The 15,499-nt window shown below is 33.4% G+C and overlaps 1 protein-coding gene across 3 annotated transcripts in view; it reads right to left on the reverse strand.

The window, feature by feature from the left end:
• PCM1 (pericentriolar material 1) overlaps positions 1 to 15,499 on the reverse strand; it is a 97,541-nt gene that overhangs the window by 24,283 nt on the left and 57,759 nt on the right. For 2 of the 3 annotated variants that reach the window (XM_021713833.1, XM_021713832.1), the window contains 3 exons: positions 9,257 to 9,421; positions 3,500 to 3,672; positions 3,033 to 3,164 (listed from right to left, as the gene is read on the reverse strand). In XM_021713833.1, coding sequence (XP_021569508.1) covers positions 3,033 to 3,164; positions 3,500 to 3,672; positions 9,257 to 9,421 — 470 coding nt within the window. Of the gene's footprint in view, positions 1 to 3,032; positions 3,165 to 3,499; positions 3,673 to 5,971; positions 6,029 to 9,256; positions 9,422 to 15,499 lie in introns of all 3 variants that reach the window. The other variant, XM_021713831.1, reaches the window with a different exon arrangement.

The following is a 15,499-nucleotide window of genomic DNA, read 5'->3' on the forward strand; positions in this document are numbered from 1 at the left end:
TAGAATGGGTTGCCAAACAACCCTAGACATTGAGTTGTAAGATCAGCTTGGATAATTGCTCTCAATTGGTTGTTATCAATTTCTGATAGCTGGCCACTACTAGGCTCCTCAATGTCAAGGCTCTCGTCTCCTTTGCAAAACTTCTTGAATCACCACTGCATTTGTACATTCATTAGCAGTTCCTGGGCCAAATGCATTGCTGATGTTGCAAGTTGTGTCTGCTGCTTTATGACCCATTTTGAACTCAAATAAAAAAAAAAATCACTTGAATTTGTTTTTTGTCTAACATTATTTCCATAGTCTAAAACAAACATAAAATAAACAGCAAGTGATAAGTCATTAGCAAAAAAAAAAAAAAAATGAAGTGAGAAATGCACATAATGTATAACATGACCACATTTGTTAAGTATTCCAATATCAAATGGTAAATTATCAACAATGTAAAAACCAAAATTACTTTTGTATGAACCTAATCTATACTAGACATTCATATATATTCTTTCATGAAGCACCTGTTCAAAAACTCTTGCCCATTTTTTTAATGACCTGTCTGTCTTATAATTGAGCTGTGTGATATCTATAAAGTCCAGATATAAGACTTTTGTCTAATTGTTAGGGATTATTTTCTCCTAACAATTAGATCTTTTGAGACGCAGAAAATTTTCGTGAAGTCTAATTTATCATTTTTTCCTTTTATATTTAGTACCTTCTGCAATCTAAGAAATCTTTATTATGTCAAGGTCATGATTTTCACCCACTTTCTTTTAGAAGTTTTACAGTTTTAGCTTTTACAAGGCTTTAAGTCATTTCAAATTAATTTTGTGTTTAATATATGGGTGTCTCACTTATGACTTTAACACTTCACAATTGTCTTTCCCTTAACTACTGATCTTTTACAAGTTTTCTATCTTAAATTATGAAATAAAGATTTATTCCTGATTAAAGGAAATTCAGGCATTAGGAAACATACTTCAAGAAACAGGGAAACCATTTTGTTGTTCCTTCAAGTAAGACTTGAAAATAAGATATGCTTTTACTATTTTATTAGCATCCAGAGCAGAAGATACAAAGTGTTTTTCTTCTGCCTAAATCCTGATGTCTCCACTCCATCCTCCTTGACTTAAAATTCCCAAATGCCTATTCTCACTTTCATTTCTCTCTTTCTTGGACAAGACTCTTATTAACTTAAAATGTATTTGCAAAAGCTCCATAAATGAAGCTCAAGGTACCTTGGCCTAGAAGCATGGAAAATGAGTCTCTAGATCTGTCCAATATGGAAACCACTAATCATGTGGCTATTTAAATTAAATAAAATTTAGTGCCTTTGTCACAACAGCTACTTTTCAAGTGTTTGCTAGCCACAACTGCTTAATGGCTACTATATTATACAATGTAGACATAAAATATTTCTATCACCGTAGACAGTTCCACTGGACAGTGCTGCTCTAGATCTGTGGGTATGAACACTGAATGTTGTGATGCTGCTGCTGATTAAATGGCATTAGTAAAGGGAGGATGTTGACATTAATGCTGAATTTAAGTTTTGGAAGAAAATTTAAAGTAATGATATAGTTATTCAAAAGTAATATTAAGTATAATTACTTATCCCAAGTCTTTACTTGCCAAGTAGTACAGCATCTTTAAATTTTACTTAACTTTAAAATGTTTTCGGGTTAACTTTACCCTAATTGTAGCTCACAAAATGCGCTCTCGATAGTGCAGACTAATGTGCTCAAATCTCTTAAATTAAATGGAAACAATACTGCCTATATGAAACTCGGACAAGAGGGAAAGCACTGGAGTTAAGGACATAAAATTACTGAAAAATATGTCTAAGAATGGGAGACTATTCATTCTCTCAAGTTATTTCACTGCCCAATAAACCTTAACACAACCTAAAAAAAGAGCATATAACTTTTAGTTATAAGTTAGTCCAAAATAGCAATTACTTACACTAACTTACATTTGACATTGTAAAGCCAATTAAAACTATGTATTTTAGACACAAGTTTATGTTCATAGTAGTATAGGAGATAGAGCCCAGAGTGAAAACATTTTAAACAGAAGAGTTGAAGAAATATTATTTTAAACATGAGTAAAAGCTAAAGAACAAAAATTCAGAAAAACTCTCAACAGTTGTAAAATAATTACTGTATCTGAAGAAGAGACAAGATGATCTTTTGAGAAAACACTACTGTCTTTTCAGAAAAAACAGTGTTAACATTTCAACAATGGGCAGAAACAGTAATACACTTCCAACTCTCTTTCTAGATATCTGCTAATCAACTATAGCAATCTTACCCATGGACCTTCAGGTGCTGGAGTTGCTTTAAAAAAAAAAATGAATGTATTTACTATCTCAGAACCACATATAATATTCTACAATAAAATCAAGATCTGAACCTTTAAGTAGGTAATTCCCAAATATATAGCACATTATCTCCTCAGTATCCGAGCAGATTGGTCTCTCAGTCATTCGATTATTAACTGTGTGTTAGGTACTACTTGGAAGGCACGGTTTACTGGATTTAAACATTCTTCTTATCACTCTTCTCCATTTCCAGGTCCTTTTTATTCTGTTCAAAATCTTTCCCATCAATTAGTAACATTAAATTATCTTTTTTTCTGGATGAGTTGTTTTGTCTAGATTTCTTTTTTATCCAAAGACCCAATTTATCTTGCATTTATTTATCAGTCAAGAGTTTTTACTACAGTTTATGGATGTCTGGTTTATTAAATGTCATGAATAAACACAACATATGTTCATTAAATGTCTGTTATGAGTCAGTCTCTATGTTGAGCAATGAAGTTGTAAGAGCACATATGGTTATTTTGAACCTCATACTCAACTATGTATTGTGTATACATAATTTTTTATATTTGCTGCCATATTTTGATTGCATTTCATATCTCACCTTCAAACAAAGAACATTACATTCAGATGTTTTTAAAAAGCTAAAAATAACCTACTTAATTTGTATTTACTGTATACTGAAATTATGTCTATATTTCACTAATCATTATCAGCTTACATCATCAGTAGTAGCAAGGCTCTCACTGGGAGTAAGTTCTGAGTTTGATGCTATCCAAGTACCAGAGTTCACTGACTTTACATTCTCCCCTTCTTTTTCATGGCTTTCAGAAATATGTCTGGATACTATGTCCTAAATAAGGAAATAAGGTAGTTATTTATATAAAATATACAAGTTTATTCACAAATTTATGTTACAAATTTAAAAGAAGTAGATAGAAGAACAAATGCAGTATATCTTACCTCACAAGTGTGAGAAAGAAGTAACATTAAAGATAAAACACTAAAAAAATACTCAAAAAACTTTAGTGCCACTTAAGCTACACAAAAGTTTTAAATAAAATATCACAAAAGTAGAGAGAAAACAGATCAAAATTCATATGGTACATGCTTCAGTCTAAGAAAACAACCAGATTTAATCATGAAGGTAATAGCAGGGCAGGAAAAAGAATATTGGGTACCAGATACCTGTAATGCATATAAAGCCCTTTGTCTCAAGTAGTCTGTATTAAGTAGCTGAAGCTCATGGAAGAGTTCAATAAGAAAATGTGGTCGAGATTCATTTTGAGAAATTAACGTAGCTACTTCAGAATAAATAGTATCCCGCAAAGCTTCAAACATGGAAAAATCACTACCAGTTTCTGAAACATATAAAAGACCAGTAAGTTAACACTGATGAAATACTAACTTCATGACAAATTCTATGAGCTTGCATCATTATTCTTAGTTTTAAGTTACTTAAAAATTCTATTTCATCCCATTCCATTTTGGGGATTTTAAAATAGAAAATGCAGCTTTAAATTACTAAGAGAGATGTAATCTTAAAATGCTAAGACAAACATTATATATTAAAGAAATTTTTAACTGCATGAACAGCATTACCTACATTACTAAGGACCATCTTTATTTCTGGTCATATAAATACATATACAATACATAGAAAAGTTTTCAATGGCAGAACTCAGTGAAAGCCTTTCAGCACTGAGAAATACGCTAAATACTGATAATTTTCTTTCTTTTTAAAAATTTTTTTGGTAATATGAACCTCATTACAGAAAAGGAAATTTGTGTATTTTGTAACATAGAACAAACTGAATACTGCCAAAGAAAACTACTATATAAAGGTCTATCTAGTTTGGTCTACTAGCTCTCAAATCTCCTTTATCATGCAGAAAAGAGCTGTGCTGAATTTGCAACTGTAATATGTCAATTTCACTACAGTGTCTTATTTACATACTCAGTATAAATTGGAGCAGGCATATATACATTCTGCTGTATGTATTTTTTGGTAACACTAAATACTCACTCTTAAAGGTATAGAGTCATACCCTTAATTTTAAGAGTGCAAATTAAGAACTGTTTCCATTCTGAGAATGGGAAAAAATAAGTAGTTCTGGCTAACAAATTCTGTACATTTTAGAGTAATAGCAGAACCACACATAGCTAGTGAAAAATCAGTGATAAGTTTCTACTAAAGATAATTTAAAATAGCGTTTTAAATACAGTGCTTTCAAATAAGTACACAAAGATTATAAAAATTTAATTCATTTGTGCAAGGGGGATAAGAAAGTGCAAAAAGAACGTGCTCTAATAGAAAAACTTTCCACTAATTAGCTAAGTAATTTAACTTCTTTAGGTCCCAATTTCTACAAGCATAAAATAGTAACATTAATAATATATTTATACATATTGATAGTAAATACAATATTAATCATATATTATAATAAACTTGCAACTTCTCTATCTTGCCACAGACAGTTATCAGTATAAAATGAAGTGACATACTAAAGTTCTCTTAGTAACTGTTTTAAAATGTTCAAATGTGGAATATTATAAAATGACATTTATTATAAGCAGGAGCCAAAACTATGTCTGTAAGAAATCTCTACTAATGGGAAAAATCCAAATAAAAAGATAAGATTTTATTTGAAAACTTTCAATTTATATACTTAGTCAATCAACTTTATATAGTTAATTTTTTTAAAAGTTTATTATTTCAAAGCTATAAGAACAAATCATATTCAATGACATCTTTAATACTGCTGTATGCAATAAGCTAAATTTTCATATCATCAAAACTTAAGTTAATCACAAGTAATGAATTATGCCAAACTCAAGCTTTACCCTCCCCACCCCCCGCCTTTCTGCGCTTAAGAGGTGGAAAGTTTATGCCAGTTTCTCCTCCTGGACTGAAATTGATTCATTTTGGCTAGAAAAGTCTCCCATCTCAATCAGGTTTCTCTGATTCCATCTTGTTTTTATCTTATTTTCAGAGTTCTTTCTTTTGGAAGTACCACCAAAAATTCAGCTTTGTCAGTTCTGGGTCATGGTCTTAATTCTTCAGATTCCCCTAAAGCTTTCTTAAGAAGGCTTTTAAAAAATATTCAGCTACAGATGCACAAGTTAAAAATATTTATAATTCTAAAACATAAATATCATATTTAATGAGAATATATAGATTAGAGATAATACTAGCATTTTCGAGTCTTTGTTATTTTTCATGATCTTTATCATAGTCTCTTTTTGTTTGATGGTTTTTGATAGACATTGACTTAATGAAAAATGAACTACAATATTAAAAAACCGTATTTTTGTTTCTAAGAAATATTAATGTTTTTATTTTAGAAACACAAAATGAATAACTTCAAATCAAAACCAAATCATAAAAAAAAGTTTTTTTACCCTTACAAATGTTGTTAGACTACATACACAAAGAAAATAAAAACAAGCAAAGCAGTCAATTTTAGCAACCAAGATTATAAATAAAAGGTTTCAGAATTTTATGACTATGAATTCTCTTTCACTTTGACAATAGTTATATAACATATATACTCTAAGTTAAATCTCAAAAAAAAAAATCAGAACAATAAAACTAAGAATTTCAGGACCATTAGAAAATAATTAACAAAAAGTAGACACCACAACTAAGCAGATTGTTACCTGGCGCTTCATTGCATGCATTTCTGTTAGACTGCTGTAGTATTCTCCTATCATGTGCTATAGGAAAGGGCAGACATAAGGATGAACATAAAATGTGTATGAGTTGTAAAGACGGGGCCTATAATTTGAATAAGTGAATGAAAAAAAGAAATAAGCAAATTTATTTAAAATTATTTGCCTGAACTAAATGTTATCACAAGGTATGGTTTATGCTCTATTTTGAAATAAACTTATCAGGAAAAAAATCAAGAGGCTTGCTAAAAACTTATATTAATGTGACTGATGATAACTATCACAAGAAACTTCCGCCATTCACTTTTAGAAAAATACACATCAATGCAAATCTCCCACAACTCCTGAAGAAGAGAATTGCATAACTTAATACTAGTACTCAAATATGCTATCCTCTAATAATCATATCACTATGGGTACAGTTGCAATAAGCATTATTACATGCTATAAAGAATTTTAGGGTAATGGTTAAGACTAAAAATAAAGTTTTAGAATGTGAATATGTAAATGCATGCTTAAACATATATATGCTTAAACATTTTTAATTCACCAAAATTCAATTATTATGTTTTACCAAGTAACAGTAATAAGGTCTGAAATACTATGAGCAATTATTATTTTACTAACTGATACTCAACTCAAATTATTTTACTAACTGATACTCAACTTATTAACCTAGAGGTTAAGGTCAACTTCCTTAACCTCTACCCAACTGTTTATTCTCGTAAGATAACAATATTTGACAGAAATAGTGAAAGGAGTTGAAAACTATAAAATTTTAGTAAAATTCTGTGTTCAGGACAATAGGATTGATTTTTTTTTTTGAGTTGGAGTCTCACTCCATCACCCAGGCTGGAGTGCAGTGGCACACTCACGGCTACCCCAGCGTCGACCTGCTGGGCTCCGCCATCCTTCTGCCTCACAGCTTTTCAAGTAGCCAGAACTACAGGTGCATGCTACCACGCCTGGTTAATTTTTGACTTATTGTAGAGACGAGGTCTCACCAAGTTGCCCAGGCTGGTCTCAAACCCTCAGGCTCAGGCAATCCATTTGCCTCAGTCTCCCAAAGTGCTGGGACTAAGGTTGAGCCACCGAGCCTGGCCAGGATTGATATTTTTACCAAAGAGATCCTAAACTTAACAAGACAGCAGAATTCAAAGTTCAGGTCTACTATTTCCTAGCAACAAAGTTTGAGAAAGCTTTTATTTTTGTCATTTCAAAATACAAACAAATGTGGTGTTTCCTTTCTGATTCCAAAATAAATGTTCATTATCAAGTTTTAGAAAATATAGATGAGTTTAAAGATGATAAGACCACTATTAACACTTTGATGCATTTTCTTATAGTTTTGTTTATATATAGTTGGAATCTTACTGTTTAGTGTTGTCTAATCTGATTAGACAACACTAAATCCTGATTTTTTTTTCCTACTTTGGTTTCCATAGGATGGATTCCTTTAAGTACAATTACTGAATTAAAGGCATGACTTTTAAAGCTTTCTTGAGAAGTTGTACTAGTTTATATCACTGGCCCTTTAGGAGTGCTGGGGTAAAAAAATAAAAAAAGAGATCCTCTCTGACCAGATTTCCTTATTCGAAAAACAGTAATGAAACCAATTCATTATCATGAGGTTGAAATGAGAAGTGTTGGTAATTCGTGAATAATGAAACATGATACAAATGGTAACTGCTATTATCATTTTCATCAAGGCTCTTTGACAACTGAGACTCTGAGTCTATATTTACTGCCTTTGTCTCCATATTTCTTTCAAATATTCTTTTTATAACTCAGAAAAGTACTGGGACTTAAACTAAAATTATGGCAAATACACATAACTCCATTTATTATATAAACACAGCCTACCATGTGTCAGGTATTATGCTTACACTTAAGATAAAAATATTAAAAAGTATTATAATATTGCCAAGGGACTCAAAAGGATGACAGACTCTTAAATAAGTATATTCTACATATAGATACAGGCAACAAAATAGGTTTACACAGGCTACAATGAAAACAAAAATAAAAAAGGGAAGCTATCACAGTTTGGATTAGAATGCAATTTCAGGGTTCCAGAATTAAAATTTTAGTAAGAGTCCAGCAGAAAAATGGGCTTATAGAAGGCAAAAAAACAAACTTGAGGTAGAAAAATAACCACCGGGGTGAAAAGCAGTGTAATAGCTATGGAAAAACTTCAGGCCAGTGTTACTGAAGAAATAAAATTCAAGGCAGTGTGGTAAGACTTCAGTTTGGAGAGGCAAGAAGGAACCAAATCCCTGATGGTCATATATGAAGGGGGTCCCAAAAAACCTGGAATTTATTTATGGAAAACTGTATGTATTCTTGTATGTTTAAACTTCAGTCACCTTCAAAGTACTCTCCATTTGATGCAATACACCTGTCAAGACACTTCAAAACAGTTTTTGAACTTGTCTATTTTTAATGCCTTTTAGTGTTTCTGCCATTTTTTGCATCACCTATTCCATATTGGCAAGATGGTTCCCTTTGAGGGCTGTCTTTATCCAGGAGAACAAAAATAACCACTTGGGGCAAGATCAGGTGAATAGGGAGGGTGGGGCACAGCAGTCATGCTGCTTTAGGTCCTAAATTGCTGAACATCCAGCGCAGTATGGGCAGGTGCATTGTCATGGTAGAAGAACTAGTCATCTATTTGCCACAACTGAAGACATTTCTCAAGAACACAGTCTCTCACAACAACGCTAACTGGTACACTGATGTCAATGGATTCTTAGCACACTTACCTAGTGGGGAAAGTATGTGCTACCTTGGATTGAAAGGTTTTTCCATAACTATTACACTGCTTTTCACCCCGGTGGTTATTTTTCTACCTCAAGTTTGTTTTTTTGCCTTCCAAAAGATAATTCCATTTCCCTCTTTCTCCCTCTTCCCCACCCCATATATTACATTAAGGCATCCTGGAACAGTGAGCCAAATGTTTTAAGCAGAGGGTGACAGGATTTCATATCTAATTCCTATTGAGATGAGATTTTCAGAATTTCAAGTTAGGAGTTCCACATTAATGTCAACTACTCTTTGTATAGAAAGAATTTTATTAAAATGTGTCAAAAACTTGCATCACAAAAGCAACAAAAAATATATTTACATTTAATATCAAGGAATGTGCATTGCAATCTCTACTATAAAACATAATAGAAATGTGTGACAGACCAGTTCTAAAACTTGCTTTAATATAGTTTTTCAAATCTAAGATGAAGACCTCCTTATATTAAGGCAAACCAAAAAAGAACATACCTGAAGATATTTCTGTAGGCCTACTATATTTTATTATTTTTTCCAGCTGCTCATGATTCTTTCTGTTGAATACTTTTGCTTGAACAGGCTCTTCAGTCTGGGCTGAATGTCTGTTCCTACTTTTGCAAGGTTCACATGTGCTAGACATACTGGCACTTTCATATCCTTGAGTAAAAAAAGTGACAACTGTTATCAGTTGCAACTAACTTAAACTAAAAGGGAAACTGACTTCCATAATGAAATAGTATAGGTAACTCAATTTAGAATGCAATGAAGGCCTGGTATAAATAGAATGCAAAACAGTAAATAATATGTCTTGGAGATATCTTCATAATAAACTTTGGAAGCATGGGGTAACAGTAATAAATTCTGGCACTTCATTATCCTTTGATAGCCATCTTGAGTACATCTCAATTCAAAGTATATGGCAGACTTTATACAACCTAAATTCTCTACTAGACTCCAAGTTAACAATTCTTCAACATGAGGAAACATTATCCAATCTACACAAATATCCACAACAGAGAGAATAATAAGAATTAGTCAAATATGTCTGCCTTGAATATCCTAGTTTTATATGACATGACTTGGTTTGAAAGGTCTTACCTATCAATGGGTTACACACATATTCTACTACATTTTCCTTCTTTTTTAAAAAAATATTTATTTTGGTATATGGTACAAGGTAGAAACTCAACTTTTGTTCCAAATGGATAGTTGGCTATAACTACCCTTTTACCATTGAATTAAAACATACATTGGTCAATATATTACATCTCCATATTCACTAGTTTTCATTTTACTTTTTTGACTATTCTTGAACATGTGTCCTTCCATATAAGCTTTGAGATTTTTTTTCAATTTTAAAATCAATCTCTAGAAATTCAAAATGGAATCAAATTTAAAGTATTTATTAATTTGAAGAGAATTGGTACTTAACAATCTCATGCATTTCCGTCTAAGAGCATGGTTATATTTTTATATTTAATCTTCTTTCATGTTCTTCAGAAGTACTTTGTTAGCTGTTTGTTTACAGACCCATACTTTCCTTGTTAAATTTATTTCTGAAGATATTTTTCTCCCTCAATAGCTTTGAGTACTCCTATAAGAAGAATATCCCCCCCATACTTACATCAGTCTGGGTATTACTATAATACAGAAAAATAGTCACACATTTACCTCACAACCAGTCATTTTAACAGTTATCATGTAAATCTAGTAGGGTCTCTTGGGCTCTCTTAGTGTACAAAAACATCATCAGAAAAAAATATATAAAATTTGTTTCCCTCTTGCTGCAATATTTACTTCAATTATTTAATAATTCCAATTATTAAATTAAGTATTTGTCATAATGTCTTCCAAGCCATGGTCACTGTTTAGTTCTTAATTTTAACAGAAATATCTCTGGAGTATTTTCATTTACAATGGTGTGACTGACACTGGCTAACAGTCTTCTGTCTTCTTATACCCATTTTACTATGAATTTTTAAAAGAAATGACTTCAAATTTGGTCTAATCTACTGCTTTGACTGTGACCTTTGTCCTTATGTTGACAGATATTCTGGTAATAAATCATGATTACATTTCTGAAATAAATCCTAGTGACAACAGTCTAATTTGTCTAATATATTCCTTTGATACACCAGCAGATTCAATTTGCTAATATTTTGTTATTACTTTTGAATTTATATTAGTGAGACCGATCTGTTTTCTTTATTGAACTGCTATTGCTCCTCTTGATCTTCCCCTATATAAAGGTCTCTGTTTTGATTCATATATTGTTTCTGTCGTTTTCCTCAGATAGGACACACCAGTAACTACTTTGCATCCTGACAAGTGAAGGCTGAGTACAAGATTCTTGAGGTGCAGTCTTTTTTTTGACTGTGTCTGGATTATCCTACTTTCTTCTCTTCTACTTATATGGTTAACATTGCCTGATATCCATCTGGTTCTTTTTCTTTGTATGTAACCTGCTCTTTCATGTGGAAGATAGGCAGTTTTTTACTATTACCTTGGAATTCAGGAATGTTCCAGACTATACACAGATGTTAGTGGTTTTCGCCTCCTTCCCTCTTGGTTGGAAATTAGTGAGCTGTTTTGATCTGCAATCTCAAGTCTTTCTTCATCCTTTTGATTACGTGTTTAAGTACTGCTTTGCCATCTGCTTTTCCTCTCCTTCTTTAGAATTCCTACTATATCAGATATCTAAAATTTGCTCTTAAATCTCTAATCTTTTTCCTGTTGATTTTATCTCTCGGTACTTTTGTATTGTGAAATAGCATAATTTCTTCCCCTTGATATTCTAGGTCAGTAATTTGGGACTTAAAAACATGTATTCTCTTAAATAATCTAAACATTAAAAAGCGAAAAGCATTTTTTCTAGTTCTAAAGAATTTGTTATAATTCACTCTACTTATATGCTCTTATTATTTGGCTTAAATATGTATTTCCTTCAATAATTCTTTTTTCACTAGGTTTCATCTGCTCTAGTAGTCTGCTCCTGTCTTCTCTCTGGTGGCTAGGTCCCTTTTCTGCACACTTATATTCACTGGCCTATTCACTACTCTTTACCTTTCCTTAAGGCTGAACTGACATGCTGGTTAGCTTTAATGATGGCATGCTGAGGGTGCATGAAAGTGTCATTCCTATGGTCAAAACATTCTGTCTAGCAAGTCATCAGACTCCCATAAAGAAAATGAAATGAAGCTTCCCTACCATTCAGTCTCTTTAGCTGGAAAGACTAGTGCTCTCCCGTGTGCAGGAGTAAGGAAAACTGCCACTTACCTAATCAGTAACACCTCTGCCCATTAGTAGTTGCCAATTAGTAAATTGCCACTCTTAGAGGTGAGAGGAAGGGCCAATAATAGGAGTTACACGAATCTCCTCCAATATAGCTTTCTCTAAGAACCATGGAGCTCTGATCTTTGTCCCTAACACTTCATGAAAGAACCAGCAGAATCTAAGCTTTGCTGCTTGTATCTTCCAGATCACAGCAACTGCTCTGCTAATAAGAAATAAGTTTCCAATATATTGTCAATTTATTCTCTGTGATATCCTATCTGGAGTGAACAACCATCCCTTTCTATTAAGGTCATTGTTTCAAACTGAGGTTCCTGGTTTCTTCACTGGTCTCTCAGACTAACTTCTAGCCACTGTCATCCAATGTGCATTAATCTTACTGAAAAAACAGCCCTCTTGATTATCATTAAACTTCATATAAAACTGCAACAAATGGTGTGAGTGCCAAAAGTAATATATAAAATATATGACTGGTAATACTGTTTACTCATTTAATTAGTAACATACAACGCTCTGAAGAAAAAAAATTAAAGTATGTTATCCTAACTTTTTTTTTTTGAGTTGAAGTCTCATTCTGTCACCCAGACTGGAGTGCAGTGGCCGCTCCTGGCCACTGCAGCCTCAACCTGCTGGGTTCCAGCGACCATTCTGCCTCAGCCTTCCAAGTAGCTGGAACTACAGGCATGCGCTACCACGCCCGGCTAATTTTTTGATTTATTGTAGAGATGAGGTCTCACCAAGTTGCCCAGGCGGGTCTCAAACCCGCAGGCTCAGGCAATCCACTCACCTCAGCCTCCCAAAACACGGGATTACAGGCTGAGCCACCGAGTCCAGTTTATCCTAACATTTATATAAATGAAGTAAAACATCTGACTGCTGTTATTGTGGCAGATGAAAAGTACTGAATAAATTTTAATCAAAATTAAAAATAGGTTGTGTGCATATACAAAATTCTCTTTGGGGAGCCTCAATGGACACTTACAAAGGTGTACATATAGTCATCCTCCAAAACAGCTGAACTATGAAGAGAAGCATACTATAATTATTAAGAAGCTATGATAAGAGAAAAAATCTAGGGTTTTACATGTACGTCCCAAATTAAAAACAACACAGAGACTAGACTTCCAAAGTTAAGGTACCAGTGTAAGGTGTGTGACTGAATTATTTGTCTCTTGGGCATTTTAAGAGTAATCATCCAGGGAGAGTAGCAGAATTAATGAAGGTTAATAATACTTCAGAGTTAACATTGGCTAGGCCAGGTAGTAAAACATAGCAATAACAACACATGATGCTCACTGCTACAAGGGAGTTTTTTTCTATCCCAGTTCAGCACCCTTTCCCTTATTCCCAGTAGCTGAAAACAACTACAGTTTTTCTCGGCATGAGTAACTGACGTAACTAGAAGAAACAGTACTTCTATACTTGTGCCTCTATTGAAGGGGAATGGTCATGGCACCCTGAAGTCTTGTACATGTCCAAAGAGGCTATAGAGGTTAGGACTGAACCACTACTGAATCTATCTAGGCAGAAGGCCGTATGACTCTCCTGGAACATGGACAAGAGGGGTTTGTGAGAAGTTGCTATGTGGCCATTTTCCACACATCTCCTCTCAAGTTCTGAGGAAACATGAGAGCTTTCTGCCTCACTCTTCAAGGGCACATCGGAAGACTATAAAATGGGTTAGCAGCAGTATGGCACTGACTCTTTAGCAACAGGCTGTCTCACCACTCAAGGTGCAATTGTTATCTGGCCCCTTTTGTTTCAGTATTACTCTTTCCAGTGTGAGACAAGGAACACAAAGAAATGGCATCGTTAGCTACTCTTCGTTTTTCTATGTAGGTGATGACTATCTAAATCTAGAAAGGATTTATTGTATTTTCTGTCAGGCCATGCCTTGCCTAATGCCTGACATCCATCTCAAGTCATTCTTCATTAGTGAGCAACAGGAAAGGGAAGAAAGAAGAAATGGAAAGAGGAAAGGATGGCAAGAAGCCAGAAGTCAGTACATTGACAGTTCTATCCAACTTTCAAAGAAAAGAATGAAGAAAATCTAGACTACAAGCTTCTACTCCACTATAATAATATCCAAAGTAGGACTGAGCCTGGTACAATGTACCCAAATAATGGGTCTGATAACTGAAAAAAATCAGCCAGGCAAGGAATCACCTTCAACTCATAAAGTCTAAATTTGAGCTAAAGTTTAAATGATGAGTATTACATAATTTATAAATTCTTAGTCCACATGCAACATGTATTTTTACATATAAAAACTTTCTAAGGATAAAAATACATTACCATCATGGGAAACTTAAATGAAGATTTCACATGCCACTTGTGAAAGACTGTCAACATGTACAAAAACACAAATACAAGTAGTTCAGTCCGGTGAGTTTGGAACAGTGTAACTAGCTGTACTAGATCTCTCAAGAACTAGTAAGTCCCACTATGCTGGTATATTTATCATATCCTTTGTTCATATCCTTTTCCAACTCCTCTCATCCTTCCTCTTCCTGACTCTATACTTTTCTTATTGTTACTACAATTTGGAATGCTTTCCAGTCTTCTCTCTACCACCTCCATTTACGACTTCCTTTAAGAAAATAAACATACTTTTACTCTTGGCTGTTCTTATCTCACATACACACACACAAAAACAACAAAACCAACATAAATAAGTGATCTAGTTCAGTTTTTCTCAGGCTTTCATGTGCATCTCTTCATATAGAACACCTGGAATCTCACAAACAAGCATACTGAAGAAAAATATACTGATTCAGCTGGCATATCGTGGGGCACAAAGTCTGCATTTCTAATAATCTCCCAGATGATATCAATGCTGCTTGTCTACGGTTCACATTTTGAATAGCAAGAATTTAGCTAATTTCATTTTGCCACACATTAATTTGACTCTGCTACATACCATTTAATTCTGCCATCAAGCCTTTTATTTTTGTGTGTGCCTTAAAGTAGGGCTATCACTAAAATGTGGTCTTGAATGTCTGTTGAACAAACAATATATGCCTTTGTCAGGCATTTTATACTTAAAAACAAAGGAAGAGAGCATAAAGATCAGAAAGTCAATCTTTGCCTTGAAGTAAAAAAGCTCAATTATACATATAAAACAGTTTTTCTCAGAATAAAACAGTTTCAAAACAAAATACAAACACACCAATATCGCTAGGCTTAGGCAGACATGGTCAAGAATTGGGTAAGTTTTCTCAAAAATCTTGCAACGTAAAAAGTACAGTCCACAGACCAACGCTGGCAATACACAGGAAACTATTAGAAATGCAGACTCTCAGGTCCCTCCCAGTCCAAATGATCTTAACACTGCACTTAAACAGGATTCCCAAGAAGATTTGTATAAAACAAAGTTTAACAAACATTGCCCTAGCACATTCAAATTAACTATTTAAATGAGAAAATGCTGAAATAAAAAATGTT

Source organism: Carlito syrichta, unplaced genomic scaffold (assembly GCF_000164805.1).
Source record: "Carlito syrichta isolate Samal-C Ts95f unplaced genomic scaffold, Tarsius_syrichta-2.0.1 Scaffold304757, whole genome shotgun sequence".
Lineage (NCBI taxonomy): Eukaryota > Metazoa > Chordata > Mammalia > Primates > Tarsiidae > Carlito > Carlito syrichta.